The 19,239-nt window shown below is 37.5% G+C and overlaps 1 protein-coding gene across 3 annotated transcripts in view; it reads right to left on the reverse strand.

Moving 5' to 3' along the window:
• The window catches only part of MINDY3 (MINDY lysine 48 deubiquitinase 3), a 97,242-nt gene that overhangs the window by 13,868 nt on the left and 64,135 nt on the right, over positions 1 to 19,239 (reverse strand). For all 3 annotated transcript variants that reach the window (XM_047067194.1, XM_047067196.1, XM_047067195.1), the window contains one exon: positions 18,566 to 18,638. In XM_047067194.1, the coding sequence (XP_046923150.1) occupies positions 18,566 to 18,638 (73 nt within the window). The remainder of the gene's footprint in view (positions 1 to 18,565; positions 18,639 to 19,239) is intronic.

The following is a 19,239-nucleotide window of genomic DNA, read 5'->3' on the forward strand; positions in this document are numbered from 1 at the left end:
GAACATTCTCCAAAATAGATGACATGCTGGATCACAAAACATCCCTCAGAAAGAATGAAAAGACTGAGATTATTATACCATGCCTATTTTCAGGTCACAACACTATGAAACTTGAAATCAACTACAGAAAAACGTGGAAAGCCCTCAAATGCATGGAGGTTAAAGAACATCCTACTAGGGGCATCTGGGTGGCTCAGCTGATTAAAGGTCCAACTCTTGATTTTGGCTCATGTCATGATCTCATGGTTCATGAGTTCAAGCCCCATATTGGGCTCTGTGCTGGAAGCATGAAGCCTGCTTAGGATTCTCTCTCTCTCTCTCTCTCTCTCTCTCTCTCTCTCTCTCTGCCCCTCCCCTGCTCATGCTGTCTCTGTCTCTCTGAGGATAAATAAATAAAAACTTAAAAAAAAAAAGAACATTCTAATAAAGAATGAACGGGTCAACCAGGAAATTAAAGAAGAAATTAAAAAAATATATAGAGGCAAATGAAGATGAAAACATTTTGACAGTCTAAACCCTTTGGTATGCAGCAAAGGCAGTTCTAGGAGGAAAATACATTGCAATTCACACCTATCTCAAGAAGCAACAAAGGTCCCCAATACACAACCTAACTTTACACCTAAAGGAGCTAGAAAGGCAGTAGCAAAGAAAGACCAAAGCCGGCAGAAGAAGAGAAATAATAAAGATTAGAGTTGAAATAAACCATACAGAACCCCAAAGAACCAGTAGAACAGATTAATGAAACTAAGAGCTGTTTTTTTTTAAAAGAGTAAAAATTGATAAAACCCCCTAGCCAGACTTCTCAAGAAGAAAAAGAGAACCCAAATAGATAAAATCACAAATGAAAGAGATCACAACCAACACCACAAAAATACAATTATTAAAGAATACTATGAAAAATTATATGCCAACAAAGTGGATAATCTGGAAGAAATGGACAAATTCCTAGACACTCACATACTATCAAACTCAAATGGGACGAAATAGAAAATTTTACCAGACTCACGACAAGCCAAGAAATCAAATCGGTGATCAAAAATCTCCCAATGAGTAAGAGTCCTGCGCCAGATGGCTTCCCAGGGGAATTGTACTGGAAGCAGAGTTAATACCTATTCTTCTCAAACTGTTGCAAAAAGAGAAAAGCTCCCAGACTCATTCTATGAAGGCAGCATTACCTTGATTCCCAAACTAAAGACCCCAAACTAATATCCCAAACTATAGATATTACAGGCCAATATCCCTGATGAACAGGGATGCAAAAATTCTCAACAAGATACTAGAAAATCAAATTCAACAGTATATTAAAAGAATTATTCACCATAAATTAAGTGGGATTCATTTCTGGGCTGCAGAGCTGGTTCAATATTTGCAAATCAATCAATGTGATATATCACAATAGAAGAAATGAGAAGAACCATGTGATCCTGTTAATAGATGCAGAAAAAGCACTTGACAAAATACAGCATCCTTTTTTTTTTTTCTTCATGTTTTTTATTTATTTTTGAGACAGAGACAGAGCATGAGCAGGGAAGGGGCAGAGAGAGGGGGAGACACAGAATCTGAAGCAGGCTCCAGCTCTGAGCTATCAGCACAGAGCCAGATGCAGGGATCAAAATCACAGACTGTGAGATCATAACCTGAGCCGAAGTTGGACGCTCAACCAACTGAGCCACCCAGGCGCCCCTACAGCATCTTTCTTAATAAAAATTCTCAAAGTCAGGATAGAAGGAACATACCTTAACATCATAAAAGCCACATATGGAAGGTCCACAGCTAATATCATCCTCCATGGGGAAAAACTGAAAGCTTTCCCCGGGATCAGGAACATGACAGGGATGTCTACTCTTACCACTGTTTAATAGTGTTGGAAATCCTAGCCTCAGCAATCAGACAACAAAACGAAATAAAAGGCATCCAAATCGACAAAGAAGTCAAACTTTCACTCTTTGCAGATGGCATGATACTCTATGCAGAAAACCCGAAAAGACTCCACCAAAAAACTCCTAGAGCTGATACAGGAGTTCAGCAAAGTCGCAGGATATAAAATCAACGTACAGAAATCGGTCGCATTTGTGTACAACAATAATGAAACAACAGAAAGAGATATCAGGGAGTTGATCCCATTTACAATTGCATCAAAAACCATAAAATACCTTTTACCTAACCAAAGAGATCAAAGATTTGTACACTGAAAACTACAGAAAGCTTATGAAATAAATGGAAGAAGACACAAAGACATGGAAAAACATTCCATGCTCATGGATAGGAAGAACACATATTGTTAAAATGTCAATACTACCCAAAGCAATCTATACATTCAATGCAATCCCAATCAAAATAGCACCAGCATTCTTCACAGAGCTATAACAAATAATCCTAATATTTGTATGGAACCACAAAAGATCCCCAATAGCCAAAGTAATGTTGAAAAAGAAAACCAAAGCTGGAGGCAACACAATCTCAGACTTCAGCCTGTATTACATAGCTGTAATCATCAAGACAGTATGGTATTGGCACAACAAGAGACACACAGACCAATGGAATAGAAGAGAGAACCCAGAAATGGACCCACGAACGTATGGCCAACTAATCTTCAACAAAGCAGGAAAGAGTATCCAATGGAAAAAAAGACCATCTTTTTAAGCAAATGGTTCTGGGAGAACTGGACAGCCACATGGAAGAATGAACCTGGACCTCTTTCTTACACATACACAAAAATAAACTCAAAATGGGTGAAAGACCTAAATGTGAGACAGGAAACCATCAAAATCCTACAGGAGTAAACAGGCAACCTTTTGGACCTTGACTGCAGCAACTTCTCACTTGACATGTCTCCAGAGGCAAGGGAAACAAAAGCAAAAATGAACTATAGGGACCTCATCAAGATAAAAAGCTTCTGTATAGCAAAGGAAGCAATCAACAAAACTAAAAAGCAAGTGACAGAATGGGAAAAGATGTTTGCAAATGACATACTGGATAAAGGGTTAGTATCCAAAATCTGTAAAGAACTTACCAAACTTGACACCCAAGAAATAAATGATCCAGTGAAGAAATGGGCAGAAAACATGCAGAGACACTTTTCCAAAAAAGACATGCAGATGGCAGACACACGAAAAGATGCTCAACGTCGCTCATCATCAGGGAAATACAAATCAAAAGCACACTGAGATACCACCTCACATTGGTTAGAACAGCTAAAGTTAACAAATCAGGAAACAACAGATGCTGGCGAGGATGTGGAGAAAGGGGATCTCTTTTGCACTGTTGGTGGGAATGCAAGCTGGTGCAGCCACTCTGGAAAACAGTATGGAGGTTCCTCAAAAAAATTAAAAATAGAATTACCCTATGACCCAGGGATTGCACTACTAGGAATTTATCCAAAGGTTACAGGAGTGCTGATTAAAGGGGCACATGCACCCCAATGTTTATAGCAGCACTATCAACAATAGCCAGAGTAAGGAAAGAGCCCAAATGTCCATCGATGGATGAATGGATAAAGAAGATGTGGTATATATATACAATGGAGTATTACTCGGTGATAAAAACAATGAAATCTTGCAACAACAACATGGATAGAACCGGAGGGTATTATGCTAAGTGAAATTAGAGAAAGACATCTTATGACTTCACTCATATGTGGAATTTGAGAAACTCAACAGATGAAATAGGCGAAGGGTAGGAAAAATAAGATAAAAACAGAGAGGGAGGCAAACCATAAGAGATGCTTAAATACAGAGAACAAACAGGGTTGCTGGAGGGTGTTGGGTGAGGGATGGGCTAAATGTGCCACAGACAATAAGGAGGGAACTTGTTGGGATGAGCACTGGGTGTTATACGTAAGAGATGAATCACTGGATTCTACTCATGAAGCCAAGACTATACTGTAGGCCAACGAACTTGAGCATAAATTAAAAAAAAATTTACTAACATATAGCTGCAATTTAATATAACACATAGAAAAAAGTACTTTTGTCATTAGGCTAAGTTACGACATTTTCCTGTTTCAGTATTCCTTGGCCTCTTCACCTTAGTGTTACTACTGGTTTGTTCATCTGGCTCCCTGATAGATAGGAGCTCCTGCACTGCAGCGATTCCCTAACCCCAGAGCTAGCACAGTGCTTGACACAACTTGCGCTCAAGAACATTTGTCACATTTAATTATTCAACCTAGTCCTAACTTCACGTTTCAACAAAGTACTCCATCCAGGCACCTTGGTTCAACCAGAAATGCTTTGTAAACATACTAAGTTCAGAAAGAAGGGAGTACTTTATGGCTTCTCCTGCAGAGCCACTTTTATTACAAATGATAGAAAAGCTACAAAACAAACATGGTGGTGGGATATGGAAAAACTATGGCTGGGCGCCTAAAACAGAGTGATAACTGTGCGACCATAAGGTAAAGCGCCGCAGTGACAAAAGGGGGAAAAGGGGAAGCAACAAAGGAACAGAGAAGAAAATGGTATCATTTCAGAGGAACAGAGAAGACTGAACAAAAGGCAATTTCTGGAGAATGTCTAACGACTGATGAATAGTAAATATCTCAAGTAAAATTATTCTCAAAGGTTACACAAATGCAGCACACTAAAATCAGACAAAAGATGGCAGTCAATATATCTCATCAACTTAAAAAAATAGCATTTAAAGGGCTCTTTTTATATCAAAAAATAGAGCCCTGGCCCAAACAAGGTTGCCTCCTGAAATATACCAGGGAGGAGCGCCTGGGTGGCTCAGTCGGTGAAACATTTGACTTTGGTTCAGGTCATGATCTCATCATTTGAGTTTGAGCCCCACATTGGGCTCTGTGCTGACAGCTCAGAGCCTGGAGCCTGCTTCAGATTCTGTGTCTCCCTCTCTCTCTGTGCTTCCCCCACTCGTACTCTTTCTCACTCAAAAAAATAAAATGTAAAAGAAAATTAATTATACAAGGGAAAAGAAAGAGAGTAAGAGAAAATAAAACAAATCCCATGGTGTGTAATGCACAAACTTGTGTCTGTCATTTCAAATACCATTTATGTAGAATTCAGTGCTTTGAAGGAAACTGAATAAGCTCTATGCCATTTTTTTTTTTTTTAACAACATGGTCAATTTACAGAGTAACTGAATAACCATGTAAACTAGATGTAAGTCCATTTTAGGGAGGAGAAAACTGAGGTTAGGAACTTTCCCAAAATCACACAGCTGAGTAACAGAGGTAGGATTTGAATCCAGGCTGTCTGATACCAACAGAAGTGTCTTTAGCAATTTAGAAAGACATTTTACTTTTAATTTTTAATTGTAGTTGATATATACTATCAAATTAGTTTCAGGCATTAAACAGTGATTCAATAATTCTATAGGATACAAAATGTTTACCATGAGAAGTGTATTACAATATTTATTGACTGAATTCCCTGTGGCTTAAATTTTAGAACTGAAGTTACTACCTCATGACCCTCTTCCCATCCCCCCAACCTCCTCTTCTTTGGCAACCATCAATTTGTTCCCCCTGAGTCTGTTTGTCTTGTCTTTGTCATCATTGTTATATTGTTGGCTTGTTCATTTGTTTTTTAGATTCTACACATAAGTAAAATCATATGGTGTTTTTCTCTCTCTGGCTTATTTCCCTTAGCCTTATGCCCTGTAGGTCCATCCATGTTGTTAATGACAAGATTTCATTCTTTTTTACGGCTGATATTCCTATGTGTATATACCACATTTTTATCTGTTCTTCTATAGACACTTAGGTTGTCTCCATATCTTGGCTACTATAAATAATGCTGCAGTAAACATACGGGGGGCATATATCTTTCCAAATCAATGTTTTCCTTATCTTCTGGTAAATATCCAGGAATGGAATTACTGGATCGTGTGGTACTTGTATTTTTAATATTTTGAGGAAACTCACTACTGTTGTCCACAATGTGCCAGCGTGTATGAACCTGTATGCACCACCAACAGTGTACAAGGATTCCTTTTTTTCCATTTTTCTCCACATCCTTGCCAACCCTTTTTTCTTGTGTTTTTGCTACTAGAGGGGATATCTTATCATGATTTTGATTTGCATTTACCACATATACATTTCAACTAATGTGACATTGAGCATATTTTCATGTTGTCTGTTGGCCCCCTATAGGTCTTCTTTGGGAAGATGTGTATAGAGGTGTTCTGCTCATTTTAAAATTGGGATTCTTTTGGGGGGGGTGTTGAGTTGTAGGAGTTCTTTTAATATTTTAGATAATAACCCCTTACCAGATATATGACTTGCAAATATCTTCTCTCATTTGGTGCTTGCCTCTTTGTTTTGTTGGTTTCCTTTGCTGTGTAAAAATTTTCTAGTTTGATGGTAGTCCCAACAGATTTTAATTTGTTTCCCTTGAGGAGACAAATCCAGAAAAAATATTGCTGAGGTTGATCTCCAAATTACTGCCTATGTGTGTTTTTTAAAAAATTTCTAATTAAAAAAAATTTTTTTAGGAGTTTATAGTTTCAGGTCTGACATTAAGCCTTTAATCTATTTTGAGTTTGTTTTTGTGTAGGGTGTAAGAAAGTGGTCCAGTTTTTCTAGCACCATTTATTGGAGAGACTGTCTTTTCCTTGTATATTCTTGCCTCTTCTGTCATAGATCAAATGCCCATATACTATGGGTTTATTTCTGGGCTCTCTGTCCTGTTATATTGATCTGTGTGCCATACCATAATCGTTTTGATTATCATAGCTTTGTAGTACATCTTGAGACCTGGAATTGTGATACCTCCAACTCTGTTCATCATTTTCAAGCTTGTGTTGGCTACTTGGGGCCTTTTGGGGTTCCACACCCATTTTAGGATTTCTGTTCAAGTTCTGTCAAAGCCACTGTTGGTATTTTGATGGGAATTTCAGTGAATCTGTAGATCACTTTGGTAATACGAACAATTTTAACAGTATTCTTCCAATCAAAGAGCATGGTACATCTTTCCATTTGTGTTGTCTTCAATTTCTTTCATCAGTGTCTTGCAGTTTTCAGAGTACAGGTCTTTCGCCTCCTTGGTTAAAACTATATCGAGGTATGTTACTCTATTTGACGTACTTGTAAATGGGCTGGTTCCCTTTCCTTCTTGTGATTTCATTATTAGTGTATAGAGACACAACAGATTTCTGTGTATTGATTTCATATACTGTAACTTTCCTGAATTTATTAATTAGATCTAGTTTTTTGGTGGGGTTGTCATGATTTTCTCCATAAAGTAGTATGTCATCTGAAAACAGTGAATGTTTTACTTCTTCTCTACTAATTTGGATGCCCGTTATCTTTTTCTTGTCCAACTGCTGCAACTGTGACTTCCAGTACTATGTTGAATAAAAGTGGCGAGAGTGGGCATCCTTGTCTTGTTCCTGATCCTAGGGAAAATCTTTCAGCTTTTCACCACTGAGTAGGTAAGCAGTGGGTTTGTCATATATGGCCTTTATTATGTCAAGTTATGTTCCTTCTATATCCACTTTGTTGAGAATTTTATCACGAATGGATGTCGAATTTTGCCAAATGCTTTTTCTGCCATCTGTTGAGACAATCATGTATTCTGTTGTGTGTATTAAACCGTGCTTGCAACAAATCCCACTTGATTGTGGTAAATGATCCTTTTAATGTATTTTTCAATTTGGTTGCTAATATTTTGTTGAGGATTTTTGCATCTTAAATTCTCGTTTTTGTTTTTATTTTTTTTGAGTTGTTTAGTATCAGAGTAATACTAGTCCCATAAATTAATTTAAAAGCATTCCTTCCTCTTTTTCATTTTGGAATAGTATGAGAATGGTAAGTAGTAAGTCTTCTTTAAATGTTTGGTCGGGGCGCCTGGGTGGCGCAGTCGGTTGAGCGTCCGACTTCAGCCAGGTCACGATCTCGCGGTCCGTGAGTTCGAGCCCCGCGTCGGGCTCTGGGCTGACGGCTCAGAGCCTGGAGCCTGTTTCTGATTCTGTGTCTCCCTCTCTCTCTGCCCCTCCCCCGTTCATGCTCTGTCTCTCTCTGTCCCAAAAATAAAATAAACGTTGAAAAAAAAAAATTTAAATGTTTGGTAGAATTCACCAGCGAAGCCACTGTCTTGCATTTATGCTTCTCACAAGTTCTTTTGTTTTTTTAAAAAAAATTTTTTTTTAATTTATTTTTATTTTTTGAGAGAGGGAGAAAGTGTGTGCAAGTGGGGGGAGGGACAGAGGGAGAGAGAAAATCCCAAGCAGGCTGTGGAGCCTGACACGGGGCCTAACCCCACAACCCTAGGATCATGACCTGAGCTGAAATCAAGAGTCAGACATTCAACCAACTGACCCACCCAGGCAGGCGCCCCTTGTTCCAAGTGTTTTGATTAGTGACTCAATGCTGTTTACAGTAATGGGACTGTTCTCAGAAGAAGGTTGTACATTTTTAGGAATTTGTTTCTTCTAGGTTAATCTGCCAATTTTTAAATAATAATCACTTGTAATTATTTGTATTTCTGTGGTCTCATAACTTCTCATTTTTGGTTTTGTTTGGGCCCTTTCTCTTTATTAGCTTAAGTAAAGGTTTATGAGTTTTGTTTATCTTTTCAAACAACTCAGTCTTGCTTTCATTGATCTGTTCCACTGTTGTTGTTTGTTCTCTATTCCATTTATTTCTGCTCTGATCTTCATAATATCCTTCCTTCTACTAACTTAAGCCTTCATTTATTCCTCTTTTTTAGTTCCTTTAGGTATAAGTTTAGATTATTTATTCAAGATACTTCTTGTTTCTTCAAGTAGGCCTGTATTGAGATACACTTCCTTCTTAGAATTGCTTTTCCTTCATTCCAAAGATTGTGGACCATTGTGTTTTCGTTTGTCGACAAGTATTTCTTGATTTCCTCTTGGATTTCATTTTGGCCTCTAGGTGTTTGGGTTTCTCCTATTTGTTTTTTTCTTGTAACTGATTTCTAATTACTTGCTGTGGTAGGAAATGATGGTTCATTCGACTTCAGTGTTCTTAAATTTATTGAGACTTGTTCTGTGGCCTATCATATGATCTATCTTGGAGAATGTTCCATGTGCACTTGAAAAGAATGTGTGTTCTGCTGTTTTGGGGTAGAGTGTTCTACACATATCTGTTAAGTCCACCTGGTTGAACATGTTATTCAGTGTCACTATTTCCTTGATTTTCTGTGTGGATGATCTAGCCACTGATGTAAGTGGGGTATTAAAGTCTCCTCCTATTATTATTATATTGTCAATTTTGCCCTTGATGTCTGTTAATATTTGCTTTATATAATTAGGTTTTGTTATATTGGGTGCACAGATATTTACAAATCCCATGTCTTCTTCTTGGATGGATCGATTGCTTTATCATTATTTAATGTCCTTTGTCTTGTTATGGCCTTTGTTTTAAAGTCTATTTTGTCTGCTGTAAGTATTGGTACCTAGTTTGTTTTTTTTAACTTCATTTGTATGAAATAGCTTTTCCAATTCTTCACTTTCAGTCTATGTGTTTTCTGAAGGAATTTCTTGTAGGCAGCATATAGATGGATATTGTCCTTTATCCATTCAGTCACCCTATAGCTTTTGGTTGGAGCATTTAGTCCATTTATGTTAATGTAATTTTTATAGGTATGTTGCCATTTTGTTAATTGTTTTTTGGTTGTTTCTGTAGTTGTCTGTTCCTTTCTTTTCTGGTGGTCTGATGGTTCTCTTTAGTGTTATGTTTGAACTGCTTTCCATTTGGGTATCTTTGGGTTAGAAGAGGGTTCATATACAACATCCTATGTGTGTGGCAGTCTATATTAAGTTGATGATTGTTTAAGTTCAAATACATTCTAGAAGCACTAAATATTTACTCCTTTAAATGTTTACTTCCTCTTTGAGGAAGTTCTCATGGATTTCATCCACTCTTCTCTAAAGTCCTGTTAGTATCTTTATGACCGTTACTTTGAACTCTTTATCAGGCAGATTGCTTACCTCCATTTTGTTTAGCTCTTTTTCTGTAGTTTTGTCTGTTCTTTCATTTGGAACGCAGTCCGCTGTCTCATTTTGTCTGAGTCTCTGTTTCTATGTAGTTGGTAGGTCACTTAAAATTCCAGGTCTTGAAAGGAGTGGTCCTGTGGTGTAGTGCCCTCCTGTTCAGGAGAACCAGGAGTTCCTGGGGTGACCCCTATGTGGATTGCATGTGCCCTAATGTTGTGGCTGAGGAGCAAATCCTATGGGCACCCTGGTATGCAGATCTTGTTCCCTGTGCAAGCAACTGAGAGAGAAAGTCATTTTCTGATACCTCGAGGTACTCCGAGATTTTTCTTTTATCCCATATCTTTGGTCACATCAATTTACCTCCAAAACATCTACTTTTTAAAGTTTTGTTATTTTTAAAACTTCTATAAAACATGAACCTGAATACAGTGCACATATCCAAACACTTCCCCCACAAAAGGGATACAAAAAAAAACACGAAACTATGAACTTGCTTTAAAGACCATATGTAACACTATATAGGTCTGATACCTGATTCATTTTTGGGTCTGAGCACACCTATTGGTGTTTATTTTCATTTCTGAATTTGAGATTATTCATTAAACTGAGCCAAGTAAAGCTTATTTCATCCAGTGGAGGGTAAATATACAGAGGTCAGTTGGTTGTACTTTTCATCTGAAGATTTAGAATGATATGTTTTTGAAAAGTGATGATTATTAAGTCCAAGAGAAAATAAACTAGCATGTTTCTTAAGTTAGAAAAAAGGCAGAGTGGAAGAAGCTAAATCAGAGTTGAGTCACTACTACAAGCACCATTCGATGTATAGAGAGAAAGGATCTCACATTTATAAAGTGGATACTGTGTGTTAAGTACTGGACAAGGTTCTTTCCACAACATTACTCATTTAATCTTCATGATGATTCTAAAAAATAGATGTGGTTATTTTCATTTGATGGATAGGAAAAAAGACTCATCAGACCCAAAAGCAACTAGCCTAAAGCTAGAAAAAAAAAACTGAATCCATTCAGGAGTTCAAAAGGACTTATTGATTCCACAATGTAGATTTTCCTGTATCGTAATTTACAATGGCATTTCAGGTATGACTTGGTTTTAGTTATATACAAATGCAAAATTGATCAAATTAACCCACCTATAGTGATACAGTGGATGCTCTAGTGATATATATGTGAACTTTTAAAACTTTCTTTGCTACAAATGTTAGACTCAGACTCAGACTCATAAGGATAATTTGTCTTATCCTTCTGCATCTTTTCCCAGCACAATCAATTATATGGAGTGGAATGATGTCAGCAAGATGGTGTGCGAGGAGGCCCCGAGGCATATCTCCTTCCACTCCCCACAAAAAACAACAAAAGCAGTAAGTAGGTAACCATAAACTTAAGAAAACACCTCAGGCAAAGCTCTAGAGTACAGAGAAGCAGCAGCAGCAACAACCCTGTGGGGTTCAGAATAATGGAGGATGGCCGCATCCAGAAGTACAGCAAACATATTCCCTGGGTCACTCCGTCTCCTGGTCAAGATCAGAGTGCCACCAGGGAGGATCCCCTCTGAGGAAGTTCACTACATGGCATAATGGAAAAGAAGAGAACCCCAGCACGCCTCACCACGGTGACATCTGCAGCCTTTGCTTCGCCCGCCTTCAGCAACGTTGATTCCAGTCGAAGGAGCTACCCACAACCCCCCTCACTTTGCGTCTACTTCCAGAGGCTGGAGCTGCTGCTGCAGTGAGCCCTTCAACACCGCTGTCTCACTCCCTCAGAGGGGGGCAATAGAGCACTTCACCATATGTGAGATCAGAGGTGCCACAGGTCTGTGTCCTACCTCTGCCCACCGCCCCACCCCCCCAAGATTGCGGCTTTATCCCACCACTACCAGGGTGCCAATGGACACATCATTGCTGGCAAGGGGTACTAGTGCCCTGAGCCATACCCCATGTCCTGGATCACAGCTTTGAACATCGCTTCCAGGGCTGTGCTGCCATTGCTCTGAGCCCAGTTCCCCAGGACCTGACATGCAGCTTCAACAGACCACCACTGACATTGTGCTGCTGACCTGTGACTGCTTCCTGGAGCCCAAGTTGGGACTTTGGCTGACTCTATGCAGGCTATGCTGCTACTGCATCGTGTCATCACAGGGCCTGTGCCACTACTGTGTGACCCAACACTACCTAGTCACCTGAGTGAGCCCCTAAAGCCCAGTTCTGTGGGATATCTGCACACACATGGACCCCAGACACCAGTACCACAGATGCAAGTGCATCTGTGGCCCAGGATCTAGGCACTGTGATAGTTCTACACGTGCCTGATCCTTGGACCCTGATGTTAATAATGCTCTGAGTGCCAGCAGGCAAGACAAAGAGCAGAGAATACCCTCAGCAAGAACTTCCTCCCACAGGCAAAAGGGAAGAACAGAAATATTTCAGCAGCCACAGCCTTCGCCTCTGAGGACCACAACAGCACTACCAGCCACTGCTACCTGTAGGAAACTGTGCAGTCTTAGCCACAGAAGATCCCCACGCTATGGTCAATGTCAAACTCAGCCAATGAAGATGTACACAGTCTGTACCACTGTGCGGTCTCAAAAATCCACGATGCTGTATCCCACCTAGGGGGTGCCACAGCAGCCACCTCCAGGTTCAAGTCTTCCACCAATGAAGCCAGTCCAAAAAGGTGGGAAAAGGTGACTTACAACTTCAAGTGCACACGCATAAATGCAAAGCCATCAGAAACATGAAGAAGCAAGATAAAACCACCAAAACAGTGTAATTTTCCAGTAACTGACCCCATAGAAATGAGTATCTGCAAGTTACCTGAAAAAGAATTCAAGAGAATTCAGAAAACTCAATGAATTTAGGAAAACAACATGAGAACAAAAAGAAGTTCAACAAAGAAGTACAAATCAAAGAAATGAAATTTTGGAGCTTAAGGATATAAGAAATGGAATGAAAAAAGCAACAAGTAGCTTGAACAGGCTCAATCAGGCAGAAGAAAGATGGATAGGTCTCTGGATATTATCAAGTCAAAGGAAAATGAAGAAATTAGAATGAAAAAGACTGAGAAATCCTAAATGCATTACACTGTTGGGCATCAACAAGAAAATCAATATATCCATTATGGAAGTTCCAGAGGGAAGAGAGGGGGAAAGAAATGAAAACTTCCCAATTCTGGAGAAAGAGATAGCCATTCAGGTAACATGAAGGTCTAAGATCCAAAGACATCTTCACTAAGACATATTATTGTAATCAAACTCACTAAATTCAAAGACAGAGAATTTTTTTTTTTAATTTTTTTTTTTCAACGTTTATTTATTTGTGGGACAGAGAGAGACAGAGCATGAATGGGGGAGGGGCAGAGAGAGAGGGAGACACAGAATCGGAAACAGGCTCCAGGCTCTGAGCCATCAGCCCAGAGCCTGACGTGGGGCTCGAACTCACGGACCGCGAGATCGTGACCTGGCTGAAGTCGGACGCTCAACCGACTGCGCCACCCAGGCACCCCAAAGACAGAGAATTTTGAAAGCAGCAACAGAAAAAAAAAAAAAAGACTCCTCTCACATAATGGAATCTCAAGCCTATCAGCAGGTTTCTCAGCAGAAACCTTACAGGTCAAGAGAGTTTGGGATACTACATTCAAAGTGCTCAAAAGAAAAAACTGTTAAAGAATACTTTACCCAGCAAAACTGTCATTCACAAAGGAGACAGAGATAAACATATTCCCAGACAAACAAAAGCTGAGGAATTTATCACCATGAGCCTGCCCTATAAGAAATACTGTTTTTTTTTCAAGCTGAAATGAAAGGATGCTGAATTAGTAACATGAGAACATAAATAAGTATAAAATTCATTGGTAAATGTGAATATACAGTGAAATTCAAAATCCTCTATTGGAAGTGTAATAGAGAATTGTTTATGTCCAACACCTCAAGGAACTAGAAAGAAAAAGATAAATGAAGCCCCAAATTAATGGAAGGGAAAAAAGAACAAGGATCAGAGTGGAAATAAATGAAATAGAAATGAAACAGAAAAGGTGAATGAAACTAAGAGCTGATTTTTTGAAAAGAGAATTGAGAAACCTTTAATAAGACACATCAAGGAAAAAAAAAAAAGACTCGAATAAAATCAGAATAGAAGATGTGACATCTGATACCACGATCATAGAAATACAAATGATCAGAGGAGACTACTATTAACATTTATATACTAAATAACTGGACAACTGGACCAGAAAAAATGGATAAATTGCTACAAACATACAACAGATCAACTGTGAGTAAAGAGATTGAATCAGTAATCAAGAATCCGGTCAACAGACACAAGTCCAGGACCCGATGGCTTCACTGGTGAATTCTAAATATGTTGAAAGAATACATACCAATTCTTCTCAAACTCTTCCAGAAGTAGAAGAGGCAGGAATACTCCCTAACTCCTTTCATGAAGCCAGGATTATCCTGATATCCAAACTAGACAAAAATGGCACAAGAAAGGAAAATTGCAGGCCAATATCCCTGATTAACACAGATGCAAAAATCTCCAACAAAGTATTAGCAAATATTAAACAATACATAAAAGGTACCAGATACAACCATCAAGTGGGGTTTATTCCAAGGATGCAAGGATAATTTAAAATACACGAATCAACCAATATGACATACCATATTAACAGAATGAAAGAAAAAAAATCATATGATCATCTCAAGAAACGCCAAAAATGAACATCCATTCATGATTAAAACTCTCTACATAGTGGATATAAACGGAACTACCTCAACATAATAAAGGCCATGTTTGACTAGCCCACAGCTATTATCACACTTAATAGTGAAAAGCTGAAACCTTTTCCTTTAAGATCAGACAAGACAAGGATATCTACCCTTGCCACTTTCATTCAACACAGTATGAGAAGTTCTAGCCAAGCAATTAGGCAAGAGAAAAAAAGGGCATCCAAATTGGGAAGGATGAACTAAACCTGTCACTGTCTACAGAGGACATGACACTATATATTAAAAAAAAAAAAAACCACAAAAAAAATCCCCTAAACACTCCACTAAAAAAGTGGTTAAACAAATTCAGTGAGGTTGCAGAATATAAAAACCTGTTGTACGTCTGTACACTTATAATGAACTATCAGAAAGAGAAATTAAGAAAATAATTCCATGTACTATTATGTAAAAAGAATAAAATAGGAATAAATTTAATAAGGAGGTGAAAGAGCTGTAACTGAAAACTGGAACACATTAATGAAACTGAAAACACAAATAAAAAGAAGGCTATTCTGTGTTTATGGACTGGAAGAATTAATATTGTTAAAATGTCTACACTACCCAAAGCAATCTACAGATTCAATGCAATCCCTATCAAAATACCAATGGCATAGTACACAGAACTAGAATCAACAATTCTAAAATTTCTGCAGAAACACAAAGATCCCAAATACTCAAAGAAATCTTGAGAAAGAAGAAAGCTGGACACATCACACTTCTTGACTGTAAAGTACATTACAAAGTTATAGTAGTCAAAACAGTATGATATTGGCATAAAAAAAGACACATAATTCAATGGAACAGAGACCTGAAACTATAAACGGTCAATTAATAACAAAGGAATCAAGACATACAAGGAGGAAAGGATAGCCTCTTCTATGAATGGTATTGGGAAATGTGGAAAGCTACATGCAAAAGAACAGAACTGGACCACTATCTTATACCATACATAAAAATTTAACCCATTCAATACTAGAATATAATATCAGGTTTTCTAATAAAAGTTTTATGTTTTCTAAGTGGTAAGCTTCAAGACACGTCTTGGCTATGACTTTTTGAATTTAACCCCAAAGGAAAGGCAACAAAATCAAATGTACATAAAACTAAAAAGCTACACAGTGAATGAAATAATCAACGAAATGAAAAGTCAACCTACCAAATAGGAGAAAATATTTGCAAATGATGTATCTGATAAGGGGTTATTATCCAAAATACATAAAGAACTCATACAACTCAACAGCAAAAAACCCACACAATATTTTTAAAATATGGGTAGAGGATCTGGATAGACATTTCTCTAAAGTGGATATAAAGATGGCCAACAGGTACATGAAAGGTACCACTAGTCATGAGGGAAATGCAAATCAAAACTACCATGAGATATCACTTCACACTTTTTGAATGGCTATTATCAAAAAGACAAGAAATAACAAGTGTTGGCAAGGATGTAGAGAAAAGGGAACATTTATGCACTGTTGGTGGGAATGACAGATGACATTATATTTATATTATATATATATGATATTAACGTAAATATAAAACCCTAAAAACTCCATTAAACCACTGCTAGAACTAATCAATTATTTCAGTAAATTTGCAGGATACAAAATCAACATACTAACATCAGTTGCATTTCTATACATCAATGGACTATCTGAAAGAAAAATTAAGAAAGCAATCCCACTTACAACAGCAATGAAAACAATGAAATACTTAGAAATAAGTTTAACCACAGAGATGTAAGACTTATACACCAAAAACTGAGACACTGATGAGAGACTGAAGACTAACAAATAATGGAAAGATACCCTATATACTTGGATTGGCAGAGTATCGTGAAAATGTCCATAGTATCCAAAGCAATCTAGAGGTTTCATGCAATCCTTATCAACATTCCAATGGAATTTTTCACAGATGGAAAAATTATTTTGGAACCACAGAAGACCCCACGTAGCCAAAGCAATCCTGGGAAAGAGAAATAAAGCTGGAGGCATCATGCCACTCGATTTCAACCTGCATTACACAGCTACAATAATCAAAGGAGTATGGCTCTGGCATAAAAACAGGCACATAGACCAGTTTAACAGAATGGAGAGCCCAGATGTGAACCCATGCATATATGGTTGACTAATTTTTCACAAGGGTGCCAGAAACATACAGTGAAGAAAGGATAGTCTCTTCAATAGATGGTTTTGGAAAAACTGGATAGCCACATGCAATGGATATGAAATGAAACCAGATCCCTTACACCACGCAAAATTAACTTGAAATGGATCAGAGACTTAAATGTAAGATCTGAAACTGTAAAACTCCTGTTAAAAAAAACATAGGAAAAAAGATCCTCATCACTGGTCTTGCCAGTGATTTCTTGGGTAAGACACCAAAACACAAGCAATAAAAACTAAAACAAGTGGGGCTATATTAAATTAAAAAGCCTCTGCAGAGCAAAGGCAATAAATTGAAAAGACAACCTATAGAACAGGAGAAGATCTTTGTAAACCATCTATCTGATAAGGGGCTAATACCCACAACATTAAGAATTCAAGGAATTTAATAGCAAAAAAGAAAATAACCCAACTAAAAATGGGCCATGGGTCTGAACAGACATTGTTCTAAAGACAACATACAGACAGACAACAGGCATATGAAAAGATGTTCAATATTACTAACCATAAGGACAGTGAAATTCAAAACTACAATGAGGTATCATCTCACACTTGTTAAGATGGCTTTTATCAAAGAGATGAGATAAATGTTGGTGAGTATGTGGAGAGAACAGCACCTCTATACACTGTTGGTGAAAATATAAAACAGTAACCCATTAAAAAATAGTATGGAGTTCCTCAAAAAATTAAAAACAGAACTACCATATGATCCAGCAATCCTACTGGTAGGTATTCTCTGAAGGCAGCGAAATCAGTAATTTGAGGAGATATCTGCACAACCCAAGTCACTGCAGCATTATTCACAATAGCCAAGATACGGAAACAACCTAAGTGTCCATAGATGGATAAAGAAGATGTGGTTTATATATGCATAAACAATGGAATATTGATTAGCCATGACAAGTAGGAAATCCTACCTTCCATAGTAATATGGGTGGACCTTGACAGCATTATACTAAGTGAAGTAAACGAGACAGGTAAAAGACAAATGCTGCACAAAGATCGATTTGTGAAACAGTAGAATGGTGGTTACAGGGGCTGGGCGGGGTGGATTAATTGGGGAGATGTTTAAGACGTTACTTGCAACTAGTAGATAAATGAGTTCGGGAGAGCTAATGCACAGCATAGTGATTATAGTACAAAATTCTATACTATGCTACAAGACTAGATCTTAATTGTTCTCACCAAAGAAAAATTATAACTATGTGACATGACAGAGGCGTCAGTTAATGCTACTGTAGTAATCATTTTGTAATATATAAATTATAAAAGCAACACTTGGTATACCTTAAATTTACAGAATATTATTTGTCAATTTTATTTCAATTTTTAAATAACACTCTGGAAGACTTACTTAATATTAGTTTGAATAATAAAGGAATACCTTTTCAAAAACCTTGTTCAGAAGGTGGTATTTTCCCGTTTAACACTGACAGAGGTCAAGATTCAAGTAACCATAACTTTGTTACCCCCAAGAAACCTGCAAACCTTCTATTATGCTATGTGAGGATTTGACAATCACTTAAGTATCCTTATTTGTTCCCATTTTGACACTTCCCCTTTAAAATTTTCAAGAAATGCAATCTACATTTCCTTCAACAATCTAAAAACACTTTTGGATACAACTTAGGTATTAATATATTTCAAATATGTAAAGAAATAAAACACAGAGTCAGTGTTAATAAAATAATAAAATCTTTTACCTTCTGGATCATAGGTTTGAAAAACTCTCCTGGCTTGTTCTGAAGGTGCCTCAGGAGCAACTAAAGCCATGTCCTGAAAAGACAGAAAGCACGCTATCAACCAGCTACAATAATATCATGGCCTTAAAAATAAACAGGACAAATACAAGGCTAGGGGGAGGACACAGGACATCGGGAGTCAGAAGACTTGGAGTTATATTTCTATCAGATGTGTGTGACTAGGTAAGTCACAAACTCTCTGGGCCTTCACTGTACATTTGAAATTTGAAAAACAGGACAAGTACTTCAGCCAAAGGGAATTGTTGTGATCGTGACACTGAAGCTTTATATAAAAGCTCTTGAAAAGTTTAGTATTACAGAGATGAGTCATTACTATAAAATAGAATCTGCAAAAAGCAATGATCTATACATCACTGTTCAAATAAAAATAAACAGAACTTAAAATATACTCTACTTTTCAAATATTTAAAAATTAAATCAAGATCTATGATAGCAAACAATTACATAGAAATGCATTTGAAATTTATTAGTTTAGTAAGCATTTTACATCAATACCTGGCCACAGATCAAGTTTTGCATGTCCAGGATTTTAATTTTTCTTAACTCAAAGGAAACATCTAGAAGGCAGATTTCTTTTTCCCATAAAACGAATTCTCTATCATATCTAATTTCTT

Source organism: Lynx rufus, unplaced genomic scaffold (assembly GCF_022079265.1).
Source record: "Lynx rufus isolate CCGP_SWC_20201006 ecotype Redwood Valley unplaced genomic scaffold, mLynRuf1.p SCAF_7, whole genome shotgun sequence".
Lineage (NCBI taxonomy): Eukaryota > Metazoa > Chordata > Mammalia > Carnivora > Felidae > Lynx > Lynx rufus.